The 27,681-nt window shown below is 43.9% G+C and overlaps 1 protein-coding gene across 1 annotated transcript in view; it reads left to right on the top strand.

Annotated features, from left to right (window-relative positions):
- The window catches only part of LOC310839530 (vomeronasal type-2 receptor 1-like), a gene marked incomplete at its 3' end in the record, with an annotated part of 56,393 nt that extends 29,833 nt beyond the window's left edge, over positions 1–26,560 (top strand). Inside the window, exons 9-14 of the mRNA XM_083728167.1 lie at positions 17,657–17,904; positions 20,802–21,593; positions 22,358–22,585; positions 23,287–23,413; positions 25,598–25,949; positions 26,536–26,560. Of these exons, the coding sequence (XP_083584293.1) occupies positions 17,657–17,904; positions 20,802–21,593; positions 22,358–22,585; positions 23,287–23,413; positions 25,598–25,949; positions 26,536–26,560 (1,772 nt within the window). The remainder of the gene's footprint in view (positions 1–17,656; positions 17,905–20,801; positions 21,594–22,357; positions 22,586–23,286; positions 23,414–25,597; positions 25,950–26,535) is intronic.
- Between the last annotated feature and the right edge of the window lie 1,121 nt (positions 26,561–27,681).

Below are 27,681 nucleotides of genomic sequence, written 5' to 3'. Positions count from 1 at the left end.
TCCTTCACCCCCCCTCTTTTCCCCCTATTATGTTTTTACTGTGATTTTATTGGTGCTAGCTGCCCTGAGCCCGGCTCTGGCCGGAGAGGACAGGGTATAAATAAATGTTGTTGTTGTTGTTGTTGTTGTTGTTGTTGTTTTCTTTTTAATTGCCTTGGAATGCACACTGCAGGAAAGATAGTTTGGGGGATGATGCCCACAACAAGTATAACCTTTTGTGATTCTTATCCCCCTCTGCTTTAAATGTGATTTGGACGTGCTAATCTCTAAAGATGCAAATCTGATTCTCTTATTTATGTTATAGCTACTAAATTCGCTCCTCTTCCTTTCAGATGCAGGCTATTGCACCAAATGCCCAGATGATCAGCATCCAGACAAGGACCAAGATCAATGTGTCCCTAAGATCACCACTTTCCTTGCCTACACCGAACCTCTGGGCCTCATCCTAGCTTCCTTTGCCCTATTCTTGTCCATAACCACAGTATTTGTTTTAGGAATCTTCGTTAAATACAAGGAAACTCCGATAGTCAAAGCCAACAACCAGGACCTCTCCTACATCCTCCTCGTCTTCCTCATACTCTCTTTTTCATCTTCATTCCTGTTCATTGGTCAGCCAATGAACACAACCTGTCTCCTCCGACAAACGGCCTTCAGCATCATCTTCTCAGTTGCTGTGTCTTCTCTCTTGGCCAAAACCATCACTGTGGTGCTGGCCTTCCTGGCCACTAAGCCAGGGAACAGGGTGAGGAGATGGCTGGGGAAGAGTTTGGCCAACTCCATTGTCATTTCCTGTTCCAGTGTCCAACTTGTCATCTGCACCATCTGGCTAGGGATCTCTCCTCCTTTCCCTGATTCTGACAAGCACTCCCAGGCTGGGGAGATCATCCTGCAATGTAACGAAGGATCTGTTCCCATGTTTTACACTGTCCTTGGCTACATGGGCTTCCTGGCGGCCATTTGCTTCACTGTGGCTTTCCTGGCCAGGAAGCTGCCTGGGGCCTTCAATGAAGCCAAGCTGATCACCTTCAGCATGCTGGTCTTCTGCAGTGTTTGGGTGTCCTTTGTTCCCACCTACCTGAGCACCAAGGGGAAATACATGGTAGCTGTGCAGGTCTTCTCCATCTTGGCCTCCAGTGCTGGGCTCCTGGGCTGCATCTTCATCCCCAAATGCTACATTATTGTACTGAGGCCTGATCTGAATACAAAAGAGCACCTCTCAACAAAAACAAAAGATGGCATCTGAGACTTAGTTCTTGACGGAGTCCTGCCGTCATTAGATGGCGCTTAGCATAGAAAGAAGACACAATGAGGCAGCGAGTATTTTCATGGATGGTAGGAGCAGCTCCTTTTGCTTCCCTCTCCTCCGGTAACTTTTTATTATCCTTTGTTCCCCTCTGCCTGCATGGCCGGTCTGCCTGTGTCTCACGTTACCTCATCCGGTCAAGGCTTTTATTACACACAACACCATATAAGGAAACACTGCCCAGAGGAAACACAGCTCCATTTCAGGTCAATACATCCTAATACATTGTAAGGCACAGAGTGCTGGTCAGCCGAGGTCAGGGGGCACCCTGCAGTATTTACAAGCCTCTGCCTTGGCTTTATGACTCCCACAAGTTCTAAAGAAAGGGACCATTTTCTAAGGGAAGGAAAGGGGCCAGAATCCATTGGAGGCAAACAAAATTCCTAAAAAGATACAGAACCTCATGCTTCCTAAAAGATTTTCAGGTTCCCTGTTCTTTTTCCATACCACATGCCTTCTCAGTAGTGGCACCCATCCTGCGGAACACCCTCCCACCAGATGTCAAGGAGATAAATAACTATACAAATTTAAGAAGACATCTGAAGGCAGCCCTGTAGAAAGGATCATGCATGAAGTAATCATGTAACTAATGCTATGAAAGTGCCTTGAAAGGTATGCTTTTTGCTCACTATTTGGAGAAATTCCACTCGGCCAATTTGAGTTGCAGCTTGAATAAACCTGTGCTCTTTCTACACACTGCTGTTTTCATTGGCTTGAAGAACTGGCGTAGCCTAGACCCTCTTTGGTAGGGTAAACCCTGAACCTATTTCAGTGTTCTCGGACCTACTAAAATCTCAATAGATTCACTGCAATATATGCTGATCTACTGATTGTCCGGGGGGGGGGGGGCATACATTCAGATGAGGCAGATCTACTAATATTTTCTTAAAATGCACAGCAAAGCAGCAATTAACTCTGCATCTGTTGGTTAAGAGCAGTGGACTTGTAATCTGATGAACCGGGTTGGCTTCCCCGCTCCTCCACATGCAGCTGCCGGGTGACCTTGGGCTAGTCACACTTGTTACAAAAAAGGAGCAATGCTACAGCGAGCTGCAGCTGGCTGGAATGCCAAACAGGATGTTGATGTTTGGGACTGTACCGTGGGATCGAAAGGACAGTCTATTCACTGTACTGAGCACCGGATGTTAGCTCAGAGTGTCATCTGATCTGTACTGGAAGTACAGGGGTGGAGTTTCTCTCTCTGCTGTTGGTGTTTGGAGAGTGCAGACGTGTTTCTCTGTACTGCTGCATAGACAGAAATAAAGGCATGTAAATACATTTCTGTCTGTCTCTTTCCCCCTCCTGGGGAAGACAGGGAGGAGGGAAGAGTGGTGTGTTCTTCTCACGTTTGAGGAGAATCGCCGATAGAGACCTTGCCTGTCTCCTGCCCGGAGTTGCTGACAGGGAGGTCAACAAGGAACTCAAGCCGGGTGCCTGGAGAGTGGCAAATTCCTCTGACAAGGCTCGAGATTCCAACAACACTTCTCTGAAATCTCTCAGCCTCACTCACCTCACAGAGTGTTTGTTGTGGGGGAGGAAGGGAAATGAGATTGTTCGCCGCTTTGAGACTCCCTAGGGTAGTGATAAAGCGGGATATCAAATCCAAAAAAACTATAGAGACTGTGCGTTCTATTGCTTTGAGGGACAAGTTTGATTTCTTTTCCTATTAGGGTAAAGAATACTGGGTGAATTGGAGCAATATTCTGTAGGAGGCAAACTCAGACCGGCAAAATATTCAGGATAATATCCTGCAGAACATCCATGGTTTGTGATTGAATCTAGATAATCAACAAAAATGGTAGATTTACTCTGACCAATAGGACAGTGAAATCTCCCTCCTTATGCACAGAGGAAGGACGGCATTACTGCTTGCTTGGGGAGGGAAGAGGGATAGGCGCACAATGCAGGTATGTGGTAGTTCAAATGGAGCCTAAAAGAATGAGCAGAGCCGTAGCTAGGAGGGGCGGGGGCCACTGGGCACCACATGGCAGGGGACAGCACTTCTTGTGCCCGAGCTAAGCGTCTTTCCTGGGAGTGACGCGGTGGCTCAGGCACCTGCAGCCTCCACAATGCCCAAAAGGGCCGTGTGAGGCATGCATCTGCCCCCCTCCCCCGAGCCTCTCTGCAGTTGAGGGGGAGGCAGCAGACAGTCTCCCTGCAGGCTCTTCACAGCTCGAAAAAGCAACGCAGGCCTGCAGGGTGCCAGAGCAGAAGAGGGCTCGGGCACTGGGATTCTGGCGTGCCCTGCCCCACCCCATGGGGGCCTTGCGCCACCCCCATGCACCCAAGCGGCTAGCTATGCTGCTGAAAATGAGCATTTGGATCCTGCCTCTATGAAATGATTTCTTCAATACAAAGTGTTTCTTCAATACAAAGTTGGGCAATAGGGGCAGTACAGGATTCCTTTTGGTGTACCGACCTCCCCGCTGCACCAAGGATTCCCTGCCCGAGCTGCTTCAGGTCGTGGCGGATGTTCTCCTGGAGACACCTAGCTTGGTTGTCCTAGGGGATTTTAACATCCATGCCGACACGACCTTACAAGGGGCCCCTCGGGACTTTGTGGAAAGCATGGCCTCCATGGGGCTGTCCCTGAATAAGTCTGGCCCAACCCATAGCCACAGACATGCCTTGGACCTGGTGTTTACCTCTATGGATGTTGGTGATCTGACACTAAGTAAAAGCGAAACGAAAGAAGTGCCATGGTCAGACCACTTCCTGGTGCAACTGGACTTCTCTGCGACCCATCCCCTCTGCAGGGAGGTGGGACCGATTCGGATGGTCCGCCCCCGCCACTTAATGGATCCAAATGGTTTCCAGAGAGTGGTAGAGGATGCTTTATCCCATGTTGATGGCCTTTCAGCCGATTCCCTGGTGGCCCGCTGGAATGTGGAGTTAACCAGGGCTATTGACTGTCTGGCTCCGAAGCGCCCTCTCCGATTGCATGGAGCCCGGAGAGCCCCGTGGTTTTCCACGGATCTGAGGGCAATGAAACAATCGTTGAGATGGCTAGAGCGTTGGTGGCAGATAACTCATTCCGAATCTGACCGGACACAGGTTAGAGCTCAACGTCGAGCCTACCAAGTGGCGATAGCGACAGCGAAGAAGACTTTCTTCACCGCCTCTATTGCATCTGCAGAAAACAGCAGCAGGAGACTCTTTCAGGTGGTTCACAATTTAGCGGAACCACCTGTAACATCGGGGCCCAGTATGGGCCACATGTTCTCCTGCAATGATTTTGCAAATTTTTTTGCAGATAAAATCGCTCAGATTCGGGAAGAAGTAGACTCCACCGTGGGAGCAGGGCCGGGGCGGGAGAGTGCTAGAGTCCTGTCTGGTCAAGTTGTGTGGGATCAATTCCAATTTGTTACCTCCGAGGATGTGGACAGGCTGCTTGGACGAGTGAAGCCAACCACCTGTCTCCTGCATCCTTGCCCATCCTGGCTTATAAAAGCTAGCCGGGAAGGACTGAGCGATGGGCTTCGTGGGGTGGTGAATGCTTCCCTCCGTGAGGGAGCCTTCCCAGACCCGCTGAAAGAGGCGGTTATTAAACCGCTTCTTAAAAAACCATCTTTAGATGCGGCCACGATGGCCAATTATCGCCCAGTCTCAAACCTTCCATTCTTGGGCCAGGTGATTGAGCGAGTGGTTGCTGAACAACTCCAGGCACGCCTGGAAGAAGCGGACCATTTGGATCCCTTCCAGTCGGGATTCAGGCCTCATCATGGGACTGAAACTGCCTTGGTCGCACTGGTTGATGATCTCCGGCGGGCTAGGGACAAAGGTGAGAGCTGTTTCCTAGTTCTGCTGGATCTCTCAGCGGCGTTTGATACCATCGACCATGACATCCTTCTGGACCGTCTTGAGGGGCTGGGAGCTGGGGGCACTGTCATACAGTGGTTCCGCTCCTTCCTCCTGGGCCGTGTCCAGAAAGTGGTGGTGGGGGGTGAGTGTTCAGACCCCTGGGCTCTCACTTGTGGGGTGCCCCAGGGTTCTGTCCTCTCCCCCATGCTTTTCAACATTTACATGCAGCCCTGGGAGAGATCATCAGGAGGTTTGGGCTGGGTGTTCATCAGTATGCAGATGATACCCAGCTCTACCTCTCTTTTAAATCAGAACCAGTGAAGGCGGTGAAGGTCCTGTGTGAGTGTCTGGAAGCGGTTGGAGGATGGATGGTGGCTAACAGATTGAGGTTGAATCCTGACAAGACAGAAGTACTGTTTTGGGGGGACAGGAGGTGGGCAGGTGTGGAGGATTCCCTGGTCCTGAATGGGGTAACTGTGCCCCTGAAGGACCAGGTGCGCAGCCTGGGAGTCATTTTGGACTCACAGCTGTCCATGGAGGCACAGGTCAAATCTGTATCCAGGACAGCTGTTACCAGCTCCATCTGGTACGTAGGCTGAGACCCTATCTGCCTGCGGACTGTCTCGCCAGAGTGGTACATGCTCTGGTTATCTCCCGCTTGGACTACTGCAATGCGCTCTACGTGGGGCTACCTTTGAAGGTGATCTGGAAACTACAACTAATCCAGAATGCGGCAGCTAGACTGGTGACTGGGAGCGGCCGCCGAGACCATATAACACCGGTCTTGAAAGACCTACATTGGCTCCCAGTACGTTTCCGAGCACAATTCAAAGTGTTGGTGCTGACCTTTAAAGCCCTAAATGGCCTCGGTCCAGTATATCTGAAGGAGCGTCTCCTTCCCCATCGTTCTGCCCGGACACTGAGGTCCAGCTCCGAGGGCCTTCTGGCGGTTCCCTCACTGCGAGAAGCCAAGTTACAGGGAACCAGGCAGAGGGCCTTCTCGGTAGTGGCGCCCGCCCTGAGGAATGCCCTCCCATCAGATGTCAAAGCGATAAACAACTACCTGACATTCAGAAGACATCTGAAGGCAGCCCTGTTCAGGGAAGTTTTTAATATGTGACATTTTAGTGTATTTCTCATCTCTGTTGGAAGCCGCCCAGAGTGGCTGGGGAAACCCAGCCAGATGGGCGGGGTACAAATAATAAATTATTATTATTATTATTATTATTATTATTATTATTATTATTATTATTATTCAGCTGCTCACTGGCTGGCCCATCTCCAGCTATGGAGCCCCATCAGTGATATTTCGCAAACATGTTTTTCCTCCAGCTCTGCACCTCTTCCTCGAGCCATGGAGAGAGGCTGGCAGATCCTTCATCCTTGTTTTTATCCTAATAATTTATCTTAATATACTGTAGTTTAACATTCTCTTCTTTCACCAATTAATCATCCATTTTTACTTTATTTAATCTTATTTCTCATTAAAACTAATATTTTGAACTTAATCTCTTAAGACATTTCCCCTAGGGTCATAAAAATTTCATTCCATGATTTTTCCATTTCTCATTAAATTTTTTATTTTTTAAAAAAGAATCCTTATATACACTTTAAATTCCCAGTTTCTTTCCTCCGTCTCCCCTCCCCGGTCCCGGCCCCTGCCCTCCATCAACCTTCCAGCGTCCATCAACCTGGAGATCTGATGTCCGAGGCTCTTAACTCTTCTTCCCTTCCCTTCTGCCGATCTTCTTGATAAACTTTGGTGCTAAAAAGCAGATCTCGGGGGAGCTCCAACCCAACGATGCTTATATTCCTTCTTGACAAGTCTGCCAGGTTTCCATAATTAAAGCTAGGGCCCATAAAGTATTCCAAACCTTGTTTCACAATTCTTCCAAGTCCAAAGGCCCCCGAAGCTCCAATCTCCTCCTGGCTCAAATTCATATTCCAAAAGTCATTTGATCCCTGCATAAAGGGATCTCTCCACTTTTACTTTTCCAGATCAGGCCAGGTACCCATCTTCAAAAACTGGCTTCTCCTAATTACAGTCATATAAGGCCTCAAGTTGTAATCCTCCATTTGCCTCTTTAGGGTTAAAGCTCCCCCATATATGAAGGATTTGCTGGAATATCTAACTGAATCAGAATACAAAGAGGGGAGGTGTGAGGAGGTCAAGGAAATAAGTTAAAGAAGGAAAGTTATGTAAGGTTTGATTTGTTCGTTTCTTTTCTTTTCTTTTCTTTTTCTCTTGATTCTATGTATATTTTTTTGCTTGTTTTTTGTCTGTTTTCCATTTTTTATCTTTTTCTTTTGATGTGACTTGTTTTTTTAAAAAAAAATATTTATTAAAGATTTTTTGCTTACAACACACAAAGAAAAACATACAAAAATATTACATATCATAACATATTTTCTTATCTTCTTTGGACTTCCTCACATCTCCCGCTCCTGCGTTCCAAATTTATAAAGATTTAACCAGCAATTTATCCCCACCTTAAGATCTAATTTTCCAATGTTATGTCTTAAATTTTAGATACATTTATTTCACTCTTTAAAACATTAAACTTAGCCTAATAATTATCTAAAAGTTTGTATTTTCATAAATTTAACTTATCTTCATAATTCACTTCGTCTGTTTCAATGGTGCCAAATTGTTTATGATCAAACATCCTACTTAACATTCATACAATTTACAATATTTTTGCAAATAAATCTTGAATTTTTTCCAATCTTCTTCTACCGTCTCCTCTCCCAGGTCTCGGATTCTGCCAGCCATCTCGGCCAGTTCCATATAGTCTATCAGTTGCATCTGCCATTCTTCCAGAGTGGGTAGATCTTGAGTTTTCCAATGCTTAGCGACGAGTATCCTTGCTGCTGTTGTTGCATACATAAAGAATGTTCGATCCTTCTTTGACACCCCTTGGCCGACAATGCCCAAAAGGAAAGCCTCTGGTTTCTTAAGAAAGGTATACTTAAATACCTTTTTCTTTTTTTTTTTAATAAAATTTTTATTAGGGTTTTTTACAGAATGGAGTACAAAGACAATAAACAACCTTACTTTTATCTCAACAGAGTTTCATAACTTCTTTGGACTTCCTCACATCTCCCACTGCCATTTTCATCATCATAAATTTTTTCCATGCAATTTATCATCTAGTTTGCAAATTTTATAACCGCTTATTTAAATATAGTCCTCTGAAAATTTGTTTCTCTTAGTCTCGCTTTACATCCCATTCCAATCCGATTTTGTGATGGCCAATTATTTATGATCAAACATCCTACTTAACTTTCCACCAAATCACAATATTTTTGTAAATAAGTCTTAAATTTCCTCCAATCTTCTTCAACCCTCTCTTCTCCCAGGTCTCGAATTCTGCCAGTCATCTCTGCCAGTTGCATATAGTCCATCAGCTGCATCTGCCATTCTTCCAGGGTGGGTAGATCTTGAGTTTTCCACTTCTTAGCAATAAGTATCCTTGCTGCTGCTGTTGCGTACAAAAAGAATGTTCGATCCTTCTTTGGCACCATCTGGCCGACAATGCCCAAGAGGAAGGCCTCTGGTTTCTTAAGGAAGGTATACTTAAATACCTTTTTCAGCTCATTATATATCATTTCCCAGAAGGCCTTCACCCTGGGACAAGTCCACCAGAGGTGAAAGAATGTTCCTTCATTTTCCTTACATTTCCAACATTTATTGTCTGGCACATGGCATATTTTGGCAAGTTTGACTGGGGTCATGTACCACCTATATATCATTTTCATTACATTTTCCTTCAGAGCATTACATGCCGTGAAGTTCATCCCCGTGGTCCACAACCTTTCCCAATCCTCAAACATAATATTATGCCCAATATCCTGTGCCCACTTTATCATGGCCGACTTAACCATTTCATCTTGTGTATTCCATTTCAACAGCAAGTTATACATTCTTGAGAGTACTTTAGTCTTAGGTTCTAACAATTCTGTTTCCAACTTCGATTTCTCCACCTGGAATCCTAACTTTTTATCATTTTTAAAAATTTCTTGGATCTGAGCGTAGTGTAACCAGTCTCGCACTTTGTCTTTCATTTTTTCCAAACTCTGCAATTTCCAATTATTGCCCTCTTTCTCTATTATTTCCCAATATTTCGGCCATTTGGCCTCCATATTGGGTCTTTTTCGGGCCTTGGCCTCCAGAGGTGATAGCCATCTTGGAGTTTTATTTTCCAATAGGTCTTTGTATTTTGTCCAGACATTAAACACTGCTTTCCTGACAATATGATTCTTAAAGGCCTTATTGATCTTAACTTTATCATACCATAAGTATGCATGCCAGCCAAATGCATTGTTAAAACCTTCCAGATCTAAGACATCAGTGTCCTCCAGAAGTAGCCAGTCTTTTAGCCAGCAGAAAGCTGCGGCTTCATAGTACAGCCTTAAGTCTGGCAGGGCAAAGCCCCCTCTTTCTTTCGCATCAGTTAGTATCTTGAACTTAATTCTGGGCTTTTTGCCCTGCCAGACAAATTTAGAAATATCTCTCTGCCACTTCCGGAAACACTCCGTTTTGTCTACAATCTGCAATGTTTGAAACAAAAACAACATCTTTGGCAATACATTCATCTTGATAGCAGCAATTCGGCCTAACAAAGAAAGCTTCAAATTTGTCCAGCTGTCCAAGTCTCTCTTAATTTCAGACCAACATTTATCATAGTTATCCTTAAAGAGACATAAATTTTTTGCTGTTATATTTACCCCTAGGTACTTCACCCTTTTTACCAGATTTAATTCTGTTTCTCTCTGAAACCGTTCCAACTCTGTATCTGTCAAGTTTTTTCCCAACACCTTAGTTTTCTGTTTATTTAGTTTGAAACCCGCCACCCGACCAAAGTCCTGAATCAATTGTAACACTCTTTTTGTGCTAGATTCTGGCTCTTGCAATGTCAAGACAAGGTCATCTGCAAAAGCTTTAAGTTTATATTGTTTCGCTCCGATCTGAATCCCTTGCACCAACCGGTCCCCTCTAATCAAGTTCAAGAGCACCTCCAGGACAGAAATAAACAGCAAGGGGGAAATCGGGCAGCCTTGTCGTGTCCCTTTTTCAATCTTAAACTCTTCTGTAACCACATTGTTAACTATCAGTTTTGCCTTTTGTTCTGAGTAAATCGCATCAATCCCATTTTCAAAACCCCGCCCCACTCCCATTTCTTTTAAATTCCCCTTCATAAATTTCCAAGAGATGTTATCGAAGGCCTTCTCCGCGTCTATAAAAATTAAAACTGCTTTAGTGTTAATATTTGTTTGCAAAAGTTCCAAAATGTCAATAATATTCCTTGTATTAGCAAACAAGTGTCTTCCTGGGAGAAAGCCTGCCTGGTCTTTATGAATTATCTCATTTAAAACTCTTTTGAGTCTTCCTGCCAAAACATCAGCAAATATTTTATAATCCACATTTAAAAGGGAAATGGGACGGTAGTTCTTAAGTTGTGTCTTTTCAGTTTCTGATTTTGGTATCAATGTGATGAAAGCTTCCTTCCACGATTCAGGCGCCTTCTTTCCCTCCATAATTTCATTGCTGACCTCCATCAGTGGTTGAATCAAATAGTCACTTAATGTCTTATAGTACTTGGAGGTCAAGCCATCTGGCCCTGGAGACTTGCCCAGCTTCATATTCTGAATGGCATGTTCTATCTCTAATCGTGTTATTTTGCTATTCAGGAGTGATCTATTTTCTTGTGATAGTTTTTTAAGTCCATTTTTCTCCAAAAATTTTGCAATCTCCTCCTCATTGAAATATTTCTGGAAGCATTTTCTAATTTCCACCGGGTTCTGAATATATCTTCCTTCGATTTCCAAATTTGTTACTATGTTCAACTTTTGTCTCTTCTTCAACTGCCAAGCCAGCAGTTTCCCACATTTGTTAGCCGATTCAAATGTTTTTTGTTTCATTAATTTAATCTTCCATTCTATTTCCTGATTTATCAGTTTAGAATATTGTGCCTGATGAAGTTTAATTTCTCTCAAGATCGGCTGTGACTTCGGGTTTACTCTTAGTTTCTTCTCTAATTCTTTAATTTTCCCCAAAATCTTATCTTTTTTCTCATTTTGTAGTCTTTTCTTTATGGCGTTCTGTTGTATCAAGAACCCTCTCATCACAGCTTTGCTTGCGTCCCAGATTGTTCTTTTTTCCACTGCAGTGTTCAAATTTATCTCAAAATAGTCCTTTATTGTTTTTTTGGCCTTCTTAATAATCTCCTGATCTCTAAACAAATTGTCATTCATCTTCCATCTAAAGGAGCCGGTTGGTAATAATGTCATGTCCATTTTCAACGCGTTATGATCGGAGCAGGTCTTTGGGCAGATTTCCACTTTCCTAACCTTAGGAGCCAGACCTCTAGAAATCCATATTTGGTCAATTCTTGTCCAAGACAGTTGGGCTTCAGAGAAAAATGTTCCTTCTTTCCCCAAGGGGTTCTTTGTCCTCCATATGTCAATCCAGTCCATGTTGTCTGTCATTTCGAAAAAGGTCTTTGGTAGTCTGCCATCTTTAGTAACCTTTTGGCTTTGTGACCTATCCATGTTCGTTGAGACGATCCCATTCATATCTCCCATCATGATGATGTTATCGTAGTCCAGATAGTCCAGCATAATCTCATGCAACTTCTTGTAGAATTCTGATTTCCCTTCATTTGGAGCGTAGATTCCTAATATCAAAATTTTCTCTCCTTGGTGCTGTATTTCAATTGCCAAAATTCTTCCATGTTCATCTTTAAATAGAAATTTTGGTGAGAGGCTCTCCTTTGCATATATCACCACTCCTCTCTTCTTAACTGAATCCGAAGATATAAATTCTTGGCCTAACCTTTTATTTACCAATATTTTTCTGTGGGGCCTAGTCACATGTGTTTCTTGTAAACAAGTAATGTCTAGTTGCTCCTTTTTTAATATGTGAAAGATTTTCTTCCTTTTTTCCGGGCTGTTACAGCCATTTATATTCCAGCTTAAAAGTTGCAGAGACATCCTGGATGAATCTGTTTAATTTCCTTGGGATGGTGTTTTGTTCTGTGAGTCTTCAGGATTCTGTGGTGCAGGTACCTGTGGTGGTTCAGGCCCTGGGGGTAGTTCAAGTCCTTTATGAAGGTCCTCTCCGTAGGCAGTCAAAAACTTATCCCTATCTTCCAAAGTTCTGATTTTAATCTTCTTCCCTCTAAAGGTAAAGGATAATCCTTGAGGAAAGTCCCACCTAAAGATGATTGAGTTGCTTCTCAGCAGCTTTACTAAGTCCAGATATTCAGATCTGAGGTCCAACAGCTGTTTAGGAATGTCCTTAAAAATCTCAATTCTTTTGTCCGAAATGTTCAGGGATCTTCCGTAGTGCAGGCCCAAAATCTTGTCCCTTTCCTCCTTTGATCTCAACGTAATCAAACAGTCTCTGGGCTTCTCTCTCTTTATGAGTCTTCCAAGTCTGAAGGCTGACACAATTTTAAAGTCTTCCTCCTCTAGACCCCAGGACTTGGAGAATTCTTTGGTCAAAAACTCAGCTAGATTGCCTTCTTCCGTTTCTGGTATCGATCTTATCCTTAAGTTAGTCTCCCTGTTCCGAAGTTCCAACATAGAGAGATAGGTCTGGTGTTCCCCAACCTGCTTGCTGAGCGGCCTTACTTCTTTTTCCAACTCTCCCACTCTTTGGCTGGTCTCTTCGGCCAGTTTCTGATTTTCACCTGCAGCCTCCTTCAGTTGTCCGATTGCTTGTGCATTTTGTGCAACTTGCCCAGATAATTTGTTTAAAGTTTCTGTATTAAGGTCAATTTTCGCAGTTTGTTGGTCAACTTTCCTGTCCAAAGACTCCAATTTCTCAAGAATTCTCTCTAATACAGAACCAGATCCTCCTGAGGCCATCTCTTCTAGTTGTAATTCCTCAGTTTCTCCCTCCCCTGCCTGTGACAGGGAGGTAGCTTTTTCCTCCGAGGGCAAAGTAGGCACAGATGATTTGCGTGTTTGTGAGGCTGCAGTTAAGGTTGGCAGAGTTGTTTGTCTAGTTCTTAATCCCTTTCTTTTTGCGCCACTCATTCCAGAGTTATCTAGCAGTCAAGGTCAAGCTGAGTTGTTCCCATGAGAAAGCAACGGCCCAGGTGGTAGCAGTCAAACAGAGGGCCGGGAAATAGAAAGTAAAACAATGTTTTTGTTATAAATCCTCAATCCTCTAGGGGGAGCATAAAATGTCCTAAGAAGAAGAGTCCATTCCAATCATACAAAATCTGAACCAATACTTAGGAGTCTTCACAAAAGTAGTTTTAGCAGAGTTGGTTTTAAGTTTGCCACAATATTTCAAGTTGTGCTTACTGGAGTTCCGTAGTGCAAGAACGTAACCATTCTGAACTCCCTCAGATTGTCTCAAAGTTTAAATACAATGTATCCAAATTTGCAGTCTGACAGTTCTACTGCTCAGGCAGTTCTGACACCTGGGCTTCTTAAGTAAAGTTGTAATCCACAAAGAAGAGGATATATAAGTCCTGATAAAAGTCCAAAAAATCAGTTACTTACAGTCTTTAAGGGGATTGAAAGTAATTTCTGCGGGTGCTCAATCTGAGCTGTCAAAAGTTCTCTCTGTGCCTCCACTCCTCCTGCTCTTTGCTTTAAAAGTCAATGGCTGCGGAAGACGGACTTCCTTTTCCTCGTCACTCCGCTTTCAGCTTATTTTCAGTATTTTTAGTCCCAAAATTTAGTAAAATCCTCAGTTACTCACGGGTTGTTGCGTTTCAGAATCTTGTGTTGCAGGAAGAAAGGTCGGCGCTCACCGGCAACAGCAGCGCGGCTTCGCTCCGCTGAATGCGCATAGACCCACAGCGCCGCTGCCCCCTCTGCGATCCGGAGCCCCTTACGGGGTTCCCTCAACGTTTCGGGGGTTGCTCCTGGCGCCCGCCGGGTCCCGAGACCGCAGGCTTCCGCTGCCTGCGGTTTTCCAAAATGGGTCTCCGCTTCGCCGTAGCGGACGACCCTTTTCCAGCGGAGCTTCCCTCTCCCGGTTAGGAAAGGGCAGCCATTACCGTTCGCGCCGCCTCCGGAAGTCCTTAAATACCTTTTTCAGCTCATTATATAACATTTCCCAGAAAGCCTTCACTTTAGGGCAAGTCCACCAAAGGTGAAAGAACGTTCCTTCATTTTCCTTACATTTCCAACATTTATTATCAGACAAGTGGTATATTTTTGCAAGTTTGACTGGGGTCATATACCATCTATATATCATTTTCATTACATTTTCTTTCAAAGCATTACATGCAGTAAAATTCAGCCCAGTAGTCCACAACCTTTCCCAGTCCTCAAACATAATATTATACCCAATGTCCTGTGCCCACTTTATCATAGCCGATTTAACCGTCTCATCTTGTGTGTTCCATTTTAACAGCAAGTTATACATTCTTGAAAGTACTTTAGTCTTAGGCTCTAACAGTTCCGTTTCTAACTTCGATTTTTCCACCTGGAATCCTAACTTTTTATCAAGTTTAAAAACATCTTTAATCTGAGCATAATGTAACCAATCTCGGACTTTGTCTTTCATTTTCTCCTGACTCTGCAATTTCCAATTGTCCCCATCTTTTTCTAGTATTTCCCAATACTTTGGCCAATTGGCCTCCATATTGAGCCTTTTCCGGGCCTTAGCTTCCAGTGGTGAAAGCCACCTTGGAGTTTTATTTTCCAATAAGTCTTTATATTTTGTCCAGACATTAAACACTGCTTTTCTGACAATATGATTCTTGAAAGCCTTATGAATCTTAACCTTGTCATACCATAAATATGCATGCCAACCAAACGCGTTGTCGAAACCTTCCAAATCTAATACGTCAGTGTCCTCGAGAAGCAGCCAATCTTTTAACCAGCAGAAAGCTGCTGATTCATAATACAACCTTAAGTCTGGCAGGGCAAAGCCCCCTCTTTCTTTCGCATCAGTTAGTATCTTAAACTTAATTCTGGGCTTTTTGCCCTGCCAGACAAATTTGGAAATGTCTCTCTGCCACTTCCGGAAACACTCTGTTTTGTCCACAATCTGTAATGTTTGAAATAAAAACAGCATTTTTGGCAATACATTCATCTTTACAGCAGCGATTCGGCCTAACAAGGAAAGTTTCAGTTTTGTCCAGCTTTCTAAGTCTCTCTTAATTTCTGACCAGCATTTCTCATAATTATCTTTAAATAGACTCAGATTTTTTGCTGTTATGTTTACCCCTAGGTATTTTACTTTTTTAACCACATTTAACTCTGTCTCTTTCTGAAACCGTTCTGACTCTGTAACTGTCAATTTTTCCCCCAATACCTTAGTTTTCTGTTTATTTAATTTAAATCCCGCTACCCGACCAAACTCTTGAATCAGTTGTAATACTTTTTTCGTGTTAGATTCTGGCTCCTGTATGGTCAAAACTAGGTCATCTGCAAATGCTTTAAGTTTATATTGTTTCGCTCCGACCTGATTGATGTGACTTGTTTTTATGTATTGCTTTTTTTGGTTTAATTGGGTGCTTTTTTGTTGTTACCTATGTAACCTTTAAAATTTTAATAAAAATCATTTTTTTTAAAAAAAAAAAGAGAGAGAGAGAGGCTGGCAGGTTGCAGAGGTGGACCTTCTTCCCCTCTATAATTACGAAAATCATAATGGTGTATTCTTCCCCTCACACACCAAAGCTCTGGGGATTTCCCCTGAGACCAATAATACAAACATCTGAATCCAGAACAACATGTGGCAACTTCCTGCAGCAAGCCAGAAAGAAGAACTGTGACATAAATACTGTTGTGATTCTAAGGGTGAGATACCCATGCTGCAGAAGTTGCCCCAGCTCCATTCACCGCATAGAAGCAGCTGTAGGTTCCCAATAGTTTATTGCTGCAGAAGATCAGGCTTCAGCAATGCAGTTGCAGACACTGATATATACATACAGCTTGTGGTGTTTGCAGATACAGATATATACAAGTACAAAGTATTTCTATTGCTCCAGCAATTCCATGACATAACCCAGACTTTGAGTCATTTCACAAGACTCCCTCACCGACTAATAAGCTGACATTAGCAACTGGCTTGCTTGGCTAACCCCCTTCCTCCATGTTCAATTCCTCCAACAAATTTCTTGGGGGAAAAGACTAAGTCCTGTGCCAGTGGGAGTCTGGTCTGAGATTGAGGGAAGGCAGGGACTGTGCCATTGGGCTTTAGATATGAATCCATGAGAGGAATCCAGCTGTGTCCTTAACATCATTGCTGCCACGATGAAGGTGACTGGCACAGGCACTGCTAGAATGGTATCTCTGCTGCTGTTGCTGTTGCTGTTGCTGTTGCTAATGCCCCAGGCAGTCCATGGAACACAGACAGAGTACTGCCAAGTATTCCTGCCTCGTTATCCAAATCAGCCTGCAAATTATTACAGGACAGGAAACCATATCATTAGAGGAATCATCTCATCAAAAGGTGGTTTAGTTAAACCATACATCTTCTCCCGGCACCCCTTAACCAGGTTTATTCTGTAGGTACCTATGTATTGATGGATTTTATGCTGCTGTATCTGCACCCTGACTGTCCCCAAGTGCTAGGGACAACCTCTATTTTCTGGTCCATCTGATCAAATTCTGCCCTTATTTTGATTCCAGTAGTTCCTTCAGGCAACCTTGTTACTTAGCGTTCGCCTTCATTTGCCTGTACAAAACATAGCTTGCTGTTATATTATGACTTCATTGTGGATTCTTTCTAATTTGTTGGTGGACAACAATAAGCATTTCTTATATCTATATTAATGCTGATTTGCTTGCTGGGTGTTTAGGTATTTTCCTGCTTGGAAGCAGTCGAGATGAGCAGTTTCCTAACATTTCACATCTCTTTAAATTGCGTTTGATTTTGATCTTCAAAGGCAATGGGCTTACCATCAGAAACAGTAAACTCTCCATTTTCTCTTAAATGGCAAAGTACTAATATCCAACTTGCAACCACCCCCCATAAAAACAATACAGACCGATATTTGGGGACAAGCTATTTTAAGATTTGTGTAAAGGCGTTTAGATTGATAAAGGAACAGTGGTGTAGCGTGGGTTGTCAGCACCCGGGGCAAGGCAAGTAATTTGCGCCCCTAACCCCTAACCTGCCGCCGCTGCCAGCTTCTTCTTGCTGCTGCCTGGGCTGGTCGGGTGTGGTTCTGTCCCGCGCTCAGCGCTGCGCTGGGCGGCCGCTGCACTGTCCCTCCCCCAGATAGTCCCTCCCTCCCTCTCTCTCTGCTCCGCACCGCAACGCACACCTGGCACCCTCCCCCTCCACAGTGGGCGGCGACCCAGCAGCTCGGATCGGATTCGCACAGCCAGCACTACAGTGAGAGAGAGTGAGTGAGCCAGGTAGGGGCAGAGAGCTGCGAGTGCGAGCGCGCGCCCCCAAAATGTTGCGCCCAGCTGCCCCCCCCCCTCCACCGCCCCACGCTACGCCACTGTAAAGGAAATAATGTGATATTTTGTGTTCACTGAAAGGAGAACGGCAGTCTATGAGTACTATTGGTTTCTTTGTTTGCAGGTTGGGTTCTACGAGATATTGGCATATCCTGTCCTTCTTGCTAGCTGTTCAGGAGATCAATCAAGATCCCACAGTTTTACCCAACATCACCCTGGGGTACAACCTCTTTGACAGCTTCTATGATGGCAGACTTACTTCCGATGCCATCCTTGATGGCCATTCTGGAGGGGTAAAGACTATCCCAAACTATAACTGTGGACAACAGAAGAACCCCTTGGCTGTTATTGAAGGGGCTGACTCAGACATCTTCATCCAGATTGCGAGCATGTCAGACATCTACAAAATCCCACAGGTGAGAACTAGGATCGCCAGTTGTGAAGGCTGCTACAGTCATAGATTATATACATTTGAAGAGGGTTAGAGCAGATGATCTTGAGCTCCCTTCCAGCTCCTTGAAAAGTTTCCCAGAAAATGTTTTTTAAAAGGCTAAATTTGTCTTGGGGCACACTAGGTCAGGCATAGGCAAACTTGGCCCTCCAGTGTGAGAGCCAGTGTGGTGTAGTGGTTAAGAGCGGTAGTCTTGCAATCTGGGGAACCGGGTTCGCGTCTCCCCTCCTCCACATGCAGCTGCTGGGTGACCTTGGGCCAGTCACACTTCTCTGAAGTCTCTCAGCCCCACTCACCTCACAGAGTGTTTGTTGTGGGGGAGGAAGGGAAAGGAGAATGTTAGCTGCTTTGAGACTCCTTCGGGTAGTGATAAAGCGGGATATCGAATGGCAGATGAAGGTGATGGACTACATGGAACTGGCGGAGATGACTGGCAGCATCCAAGACCAGGGAGAAGAGTCAGTGGAGGAAGATTGGAAGAAATTTAAAGACTATTTACAGAAACATTGTAAAATTAATAACTGTTAGAAGGATGTTGGAATAATATTATATGATTTTAGCAGGAATGATATAAAGGATTTGGGAATAACTGACTGTTAATTGGTGAAAGGAGGAAAAGTAAAGTTACATCATATTAAGATAATTTACAGGACTAAAATTTTAAAAGGGGGAAAGGATTTGCTGAAATGGATATTTGATTTAGAATACAAAAAAGGGAGGTGTGAGGTGGTCAAGGAAATAAGCTAATGAAAGATAAGTAATGAGAAGATTTGCTCTATTTTTCTTTGCGTTTTTGTTTAATGGATTTTTTTTCATATTGTGATATGTTGTTTTGTTTTTGTTTAATGTGGTATTTTTACTTCTTCTTTCTGTAACCTTTAAAATTTTAATAAATATTTTAAAAAAATAATAAAGCAAGCGGGATATCAAATCCAAACTCTTCTACTCTTCTTCCAAATGTTTTGGGACTACAACTCCCATCATCGCTAGCTAACAGGACCAGTGGTCAGGGATGATGGGAATTGTAGTCTCAAAACATCTGGAGGGCCATGTTTGCCTATGCTTGGCCTAGGTTACTTTTGCTGGCGAGGGGCTGGATTCTACTTCTTTTGTCTAGGACTACTCTAAAATTAGTAAGAAGGGGATTCAGTTTTACTTTCCTAAAGCCCAGAGGATATGGAACAACAATACTTCATTGACTGCAAGGGACAATGCAGCACACGTTAAAGGATTCTGGGGAGAAATGCTAGAGAAATGCCTCTCTGAAAAGAATGAAGTCTACTGTAATTTTATATAAAGGAAGTTTATTTAGTAAAAGGGACGCGGGTGGCGCTGTGGGTAAAACCTTAGTGCCTAGGACTTGCCGATCGCATGATCGGCGGTTCGAATCCCTGCGGCGGGGTGAGCTCCCGTCATTCGGTCCCAGCTCCTGCCCACCTAGCAGTTCGAAAGCACCCTTAAGTGCAAGTAGATAAATAGGTACCGCTTTATAGTGGGAAGGTCAACGGCGTTTCCGTGTGCTGCTCTGGTGCTCGTTCGCCAGAGCAGCTTCGTCACGCGGGCCACGTGACCCGGAAGTGTCTGCGGACAGCGCTGGCTCCCGGCCTCTAGAGTGAGATGAGCGCACAACCCTAGAGTCAGACACGACTGGCCCGTACGGGCAGGGGTACCTTTACCTTTATTTACTAAAAAGACTTTGAGTTTCAGGGTAGGGGGTAGGGAAGGGCAGGACACAAGATCCAAGACATCAAAAAGTAGTTTAATTTTACATGCTTGAGCAGAGCCTTGGTTTTCAGCACATGTGCAGAGTCCATTGCAGAAAAGATGGTTTCGTGGAGCATTCGTCTGTTATAAAGCAAAGATTGCTCGGATGAAACATGGTGGTATCACAGCTCCATAAGGTGACAGTTTCTGGACACAGCGAAAAGTCCAGAACTGGACACAGGACTCCTGATGTGGTCTCATTCTGTTCAGTCTTTTAAGGTCATTCAATCACATCCATCATACAGGAAGACCTAGTAGAAATACCTACAGCTGAGCGAGTGCACATTTTAGCAGTGCCCAGTTAGCAGGCTGTTAAGATCATAGGCTGATCCACAGAAACTTGCTGTAAGCGAGACCACTTCACATAAACAAGCAAACTATGGGTCAATTTGGTGCTCAGTCCACTTCTGGAAATTTTCTCCACCCTCCCTCATATTGACAAGGACTTGACAAAGATCAATCTTTTTGAGCTTCTTCCTGGCTGTTATGTACTGAAGTTCTCACCCTGGGCCAGCAGGGGGATACGGTAGATAGTTATGCAAATGAAGGATCAAAAGTGACGTTCAGTTATTGGATAGTTTGTATGCAAATAAAGGATCGAAAGTGACGTTCAGTGATTGGCTAGTTACAGAAAATGGTTACTGTTGCATTCTAGTGGAGCTCTATATAAGCAGGCTGACTGAGCTCCTCAGTTCAGTTCTGTTCCAGCTTACAAATAAAGAGCTGTTTTGGAAGAATCGCTGTGTCGTCTGATATGTTTGCCCACAACTTAACACTGGCAACGAAGGTGGGATCAATGGACATCAGAGCACAGCCAGATGCGGCCATCCTCTGAACTGAGCTGAATCACTGAGCTGAATCACTGAGCGAAATCACTGAGCCAATCACTGAACGTCACTTTCGATCCTTCATTTGCATACAAACTATCCAATCACTGAACGTCACTTTCGATCCTTCATTTGCATAACTACCTACCGTATCCCCCTGCTGGCCCAGGGTGAGAAACTTCAGTACATAACACTGGCTCTTAATACTTCCAGGTTAACAGAAGTGCCACAATTCCCCTGAAAACAAACTTTCACTTCCTTACCTAACCAGATAAGTCATGGCTTTCCTCTTCATGATCAAATCCAGTTCCCTTTTGTCTACCGGATGGTCCCAAAGGAAGTAACCCAGTACCTGGGGATTATCAAGCTGCTCCTGCATTTTGGATGGACGTGGATCGGAATATTTGCTCCAGACAATGACGCTGGAGAAAGCTTCATGAATGCCTTCACACCTCCGATGATCCGCAGTGGGATTTGTGTTGCCTTTGTGGAAAGAATACTACAAAAGACTCTAGAGGAAAAGTACTTATGGCATGAGCTCCCTGCCATGTGGCAACAAGTCAGTGTGTTTGTTTATTGTGGGGGCTCTGATTATGAATTTGGCCCAATCATTGTGTTGCAACGGAAGCTAGCTAGGAGGAAAGTTTGGGTCACTACAGTTTTTAGGGACACGAACATCATTTTCTCTTACGGTACCGATTCCTTCATGCAAATCCATGGTTCTTTGTCCTTAGTAAGGAAGGCCAGAAAAGGGGCAGGGCGTGACTTCTATGAGGTATGGTCCAGTGAAACAAACGAGTTTTGGGATAATTCTTTCCATTGTTCATGTTCAGAGGATGTGCTGTCAACTGAGGTATGGACAAGATGCACAGAGAAGGAGAAACTGGAGGTTCTCCCCCAAGAGGAGATCGAAAGAGTTCTGTCTCAAGACAATTACGACACTTGCAACAGTGTCAAGGCTGTGGCACTTGCCTTAAACTCGGCATATTCCTCCAGATCCAAACAGATGCTGATGGCGGGTAGGACAAACAGTTTGGGACTTCAAAAGCTGCAGCCATGGCAGGTATTCCCCTTTCCTTTTGCAACAGCACTGCAAATTGCAGTTTGTAAGTCGCCTGCTGCAGGTCAACCATTTAGCTTGCTTTGGTGACACCAAAAGACACTCATCTACCTGTTCAGTTGTCTTCCCTGGTGTCTTAAGAGATCCGCTCTGACTCTCCTGGGTCCCATGCTGTAGGCTTTCCACATTGACGGAAAGGTGGATCTACACATAATTCTCACATATCTTCTCTCTAATAAGATATTTATTAATCTACAAAATTTATATACTGCTTACTAACTAGAAAAAAGGTTATACAGCCAACAAACCCACCCAATATCAGGGAGGTCCAAAGGAAAGGCTCCCACATGAAACCACAGTGTGACAGTTCTGCAAATCTAAGCACCTTTGAGTCCAGAAGTGCAGTGGCCCAATTCACAGGTGATTAGACTGCAAAATGAGCAGAGCTGGGATATTCAATGAGCCTCCAGTGTGGTGAGAGCCAGTGTGGTGTAGTGGTTAAGAGCGGTGGACTCGTAATCTGGTGAACCGGGTTCGCTTCTCCGCTCCTCCACATGAAGCTGCTGGGTGACCTTGGGCCAGTCACACTTCTTTGAAGTCTCTCAGCCCCACTCACCTCACAGAGTGTTTGTTGTGGGGGAGGAAGAGAAAGGAGAATGTTAGCCGCTTTGAGACTCATTAGGGTAGTGATAAAGCGGGATATCAAATCCAAACTCCTCCTCCTCCTCCTCCTCCTCCTCCTCCTCCTCTTCTTCTTCTTCTTCCAGCTTCACCCCTACTTAAGAAAAGCCCAGTTGTTTAACACCACCAAGGGTGGACTGCATCTGGATGCGAATGGAGAGCTGGCAGCCGACTATGACATTGTGAGCTGGGTGCTGTTTCCCAATGGGTCTCGCGGCAGAGTGAAAGTCGGGAGCGTAGAGGAACAGGCATCCTCTGATTTAAAACTCACCATTAACCCAGAAGCCATTGTGTGGCCCTTGTGGTTTAATGAGGTAGAGCATATTATCATCTGTGCCATTTTAAAAAAAATCCATTTGCTTTGGAAGGAGGGGCAGGTTCACACCAAACACCTGAAAGTTGAAGCTCAAACAGCATGCAGGTGTGGGGTGGGGGACAATTATCTTCCTTTTTTAAAAAAAAAAAAATATTTATTCAAATTTTAAAGGTTACAAAAAGAAACAAAAAAGAAAAGAAAACAATACATAAAAGCAAGTCACATCCAAGAAAAAATAAAAAAGCAAAAACAGATAAAAAAGAGGGGGGGAATAAAAATACATACAATCAAAAAGAAAAAAGAACAAGTCAAACCTTTACATATTTTTCTTTCTTTAACTTATTTCCTCGACCTCTTCACACCTCCCCTCTTTGTATTCTAGTTCAGATAGGTATTTCAGCAAATCCTTCATCTTTGTTTTTATCCTAATAATTTATCTTAATATGCTGTAATTTTTCATTTTCTCTTTCGCCAATTATCCATCCATTTTTACATTATTTAATCTTATTTCTCATTAAAACTGATATATTTGAACTTATTCTCTTAAGACGTTTCCCCTAGGGTCATAAAAATTTCATTCCACGATTTTTCCATCTCTCATTAAAGAAATTTTTTGGGGGGACAATTATCTTCCTGGGGACCCAATTCACTCCCAGACCCCTAACACTTTTTCTTGATGCACCTTCTCTGCATGGCTAGACCGTTCCTCGCTCCAGATGTTCCAATAGCTGTCGCCCTGGATACGTCAAGGTGGCTCAAGAAGGAGAGCCGGTTTGCTGTTATTCTTGTGTTCCGTGTGCAGAAGGGACAGTCTCCATTTTGGAAGGTGAGTGATCTCAGGAGAAAAAGGAAAATTCATTGGGAGAACATAAACAGGGCAAGCTTCACTCAGACACATACTATGAAGACCCTAAAGACATTTTTCAGAATATGGACCCTTGCTTGGCTTCTGTAATGTTTTTTTTTTTAAAAAAATATACTTTTCAGGTATACAGTTCACTAATTTAACAACCATTTTGACATTTCATAACCTGACTTCCTTCCCCCTCTTCCTGCAGTTCCTTCAATTTATTTTTATTATTTCTGCATATCCAAATTAACTTAATTTGCTCATTTATCCATCTTCTTTAAGTATATACTTTTATGAAACTGCAGACTGTTACAATAATCCTACCAATGTTCTTGTCTGTAAATATTCAGTAAACCTTTCTTTTATTTTAAAAAAAAAATTGTTATCTTGATTTCATATTCTTCCAGTAAGTTTCGCCATTTCTGCATATTCCATATGTTTTCGTATTCCATTCACCCTTTGCTGGGAATTCTGCTTCTTTCCATTTGGGGGCAAATAGCATTCTCGGCTGCTGTAGTAGCATACATGAATAAGTTTCTTTACAGTTTCTCGCTTAGACTACTGCAATGTGATCTACGTGGGGCTACCTTTGAAGGTGACCTGGAAACTACAACTAATCTAGAATGCGGCAGCTAGACTGGTGACTGGGAGCAGCCGCCAAGACCATATAACACTGGTCTTGAAAGACCTACACTGGCTCCCAGTACATTTCTGAGCACAATTCAAAGTGTTGGTGTTGACCTTTAAAGCCCTAAACGGCCTCGGTCCTGTATACCTGAAGGAGCGTCTCCACCCCCATCGTCCAGCCCGGACACTGAGGTCCAGCGCTGAGGGCCTTCTGGTGGCTCCCTCGCTGCAAGAAGCCAAGTTACAGGGAACCAGACAGAGGGCCTTCTCGGTAGTGGCACCCGCCCTGTGGAATGCCCTCCCACCAGAGGTCAAAGAGAACAACAATTACCAGACTTTTAGAAGACATCTGAAGGCAGCCCTGTTTCGGGAAGCTTTTAATGTTTAATAGGTTATTGCATTTTAGTATTCTGTTGGAAGCCTCCCAGAGTGGGCGGGGCATAAATAATAAATTATTATTATTATTATTATTATTATTATTATTATTATTATTACTACTACTACTACTACAGTTAAGCAAGATGAGCACCACAACCCCATAGTCGCCTTTGACTGGACTTAACTGTCCAGGGGTCCTTTAACCTTTACAGTTTAGGTAGTTCTGGCCCTATAATTCCCAAAAGAAAACCTTCTGAATTTTTTTTTTTACAAAGGTTGTTTTAAACATCCTTTTCATTTCATTATATATCAATTCCCAGTATGCTTTAACCTTACTACAAGACCACCATTGGCTTCTGTAATGTTAAGCCCCATAACCCAGCTTCTCTCAAATGGTGGGCTTCACACAGCAGCCTTTCCTTTAGCTATGTTCCGTTTGCCAATTAGATGAACGAACACCAGGCAGCAGAAGCTCCCTGTACTCACAATGCACAGGTATCCTTGGGAATGGAAGCTGGTTGTTGTGGTTAGAGTATTGGAATAGGAGCTGGAAGAGACTGGGGTTCAAATCCCCACTCAACCATGAAACTCATTGGGTGACCTTGGGCCGACATTGCCACTTAGCCTAACCTTACCTCACAGGGTTGTTGTGGAGTGACTTGGAGAGAAATGTGGGGTGTAAATTCAATAAATAAATAAAAGCAAAAAAATTAATTAAGGAATGACACAGTGCAAACTCCCAAGGAATTCTAGGTATCTGCTATCAGCTCACCTACGGTTTATGGTTGGTTCATAGAACACCAGTGTTCTAATTTAAGAATATAAGAAGTTTTTAAATCGTAAACTTGTCTTATAAATGACTTTCATTGGCTATCTGAAGTCTGATTCCTGCTTACAGGGGCTGATAACCAGCTCTTCCTAGCAAATACAAGGATCAGAGCTTCTATAGCTGTTAGGTTCAGGATTTTACCTATTTCATCAGATCACATATGGGGTGGGAGATGTGCTGAGGTTAAACATAGCTCATGAGGGATGCAAAATTAAACTTCTGTCAGCTGTGCTGATCCATGAAAATAAACCATATAAAAAATCCAGACTAGCACCCATAATTACAAGCTTTATGTTAGCTACCAAAGCATCTCCTCTTCCTTTCAGATGCAGACCACTGCTCAAAATGCCCAGGAGATCATCATCCAAACAAGGACCAAGAAAAATGTGTCCCCAAGGCTACCAGTTTCCTATCCTATGAAGACTATTTGGGGATCCTCTTGGCTTCTTTTTCCCTCTTCTTGTCTTTCTCAACAGGCATCATCTTAGGAACCTTCATTAAATACAAAGAAACACCCATAGTCAAAGCCAACAACCGGGACCTCTCCTTCACCCTCCTCATCTCTCTCCTGCTTTCCTTTTTGTCCTCCTTCCTCTTCATCGGCCGGCCAAGAAGAGCAACCTGTCTTCTCCGACAAACAGCCTTCAGCATCATCTTCTCGGCTGCAGTCTCTTCTTTGTTGGCCAAAACCATTACTGTTGTGCTGGCCTTCCTGGCCATGAAGCCAGGGAACAGGGTGAGGAGATGGCTGGGGAAGAGTTTGGCCAACACTGTTGTCATTTCCTGTTCCGGTGTCCAAGTTCTCATCTGTACCATGTGGCTGGGCATCTCTCCCCCTTTCCCAGAGTCTGACATGCACTCCCAGCCTGCAGAGATTATCCTGCAATGCAATGAAGGGTCTGCGGCCATGTTTTATGGTGCCCTGGGCTACATGGGCTTCCTGGCTGCCATCTGCTTCATTGTGGCTTTCCTGGCCAGGAAGCTGCCTGGGGCCTTCAATGAAGCCAAGCTGATCACCTTCAGCATGCTGGTCTTCTGCAGTGTTTGGGTGTCCTTTGTGCCCACCTACCTGAGCACCAAGGGGAAATACATGGTAGCCGTTCAGGTCTTCTCCATCTTGGCCTCCAGTGCTGGGCTCCTGGGCTGCATCTTCATCCCTAAGTGCTACATTATTGTACTGAGGCCTGATCTGAATAGAAAGGAGCTCCTCACAACAAAAACTAAATATGGTACCTGAACGCTGAACTATTATTTTCAATTTTAGCAAGAGATGCCCAGCACACCAGTAATGAAACCCATATATTTGCTTTCGTAATGTAGCTTCTTAGATTCAAATCTCTTACTTTCACATAAATTACGAATGACTTTGCTTTGATGTTTTTTACATATTGCTTTATCATAGCCTGATTCCCACAGTTCCATGTTTCCTCTAATGTGTGGCTACCTTCCAAAAGCACAATTAAAATACTAGTTTTTGCAGGCTTGGTGTACTGAACCCTGTCGTTGGATCAAGTCTCACTCGCTGGATCATCACTTTGAATTGGCTTGCATGTTCCTTGTGAGCAAAAGTGTCAGATATCTTGTACTCCCAGCAGAGTCACCCAAGGTAGTAAGGTCAAAGGGGAGGAGCTAGACAAAGAATGATCCAAGAAGTCCTCAATGGCAGAACAGGCGGAAGACAACAAGCGGCATGTTCCAATGGCTGTGAAGGCGGATGAAGGCTACAGCAGAAAAGAATCTACTGGTCCTTGTGATTACTCATGCAATCGGAACAGAGCCTTACTGCAAAGACTGTGTGTTGGTCACCGTGCACTGATCTACACACATAAAGCTAATTCACGCACAGGCGTCTTCCAAAAACCCAAACCCCAAAAGTTATTTTCATTTATTTGTTACATTTGTATCACAGTATTGTAGAATTGTAGAGTTGGGAGAGTCGTCTTGTCTAACCCCCTGCAATGCAGGAATATAGGAGAAGGCTCGTCTATTTATTTTGTTTTGCAATAAAAAAATTAAGGTCTTATATATAAGAAATGAAAGCTGGACCATCAAGAAGGCTGATCGCCGAAGAATTGATGCTTTTGAATTAAGGTGCTGGAGGAGACTCTTGAGAGTCCCATGGACTGCAAGAAGATCAAACCTATCCATTCTGAAGGAAATCAGCCCTGAGTGCTCACTGGAAGGACAGATCCTGAAGCTGAGGCTCCAATACTTTGGCCACCTCATGAGAAGAGAAGACTCCCTGGAAAAGACCCTGATGTTGGGAAAGATGGAGGGCGCAAGGAGAAGGGGACGACAGAGGACGAGATGGTTGGACAGTGTTCTCGAAGCTACCAGCATGAGTTTGACCAAACTGCGGGAGGCAGTGGAAGACAGGAGTGCCTGGCGTTCTCTGGTCCATGGGGTCACA

Source organism: Podarcis gaigeae (assembly GCF_964106915.1).
Source record: "Podarcis gaigeae genome assembly, chromosome: 2".
NCBI lineage: Eukaryota > Metazoa > Chordata > Lepidosauria > Squamata > Lacertidae > Podarcis > Podarcis gaigeae.
This window is presented reverse-complemented; position numbering and strand designations above follow the sequence as displayed.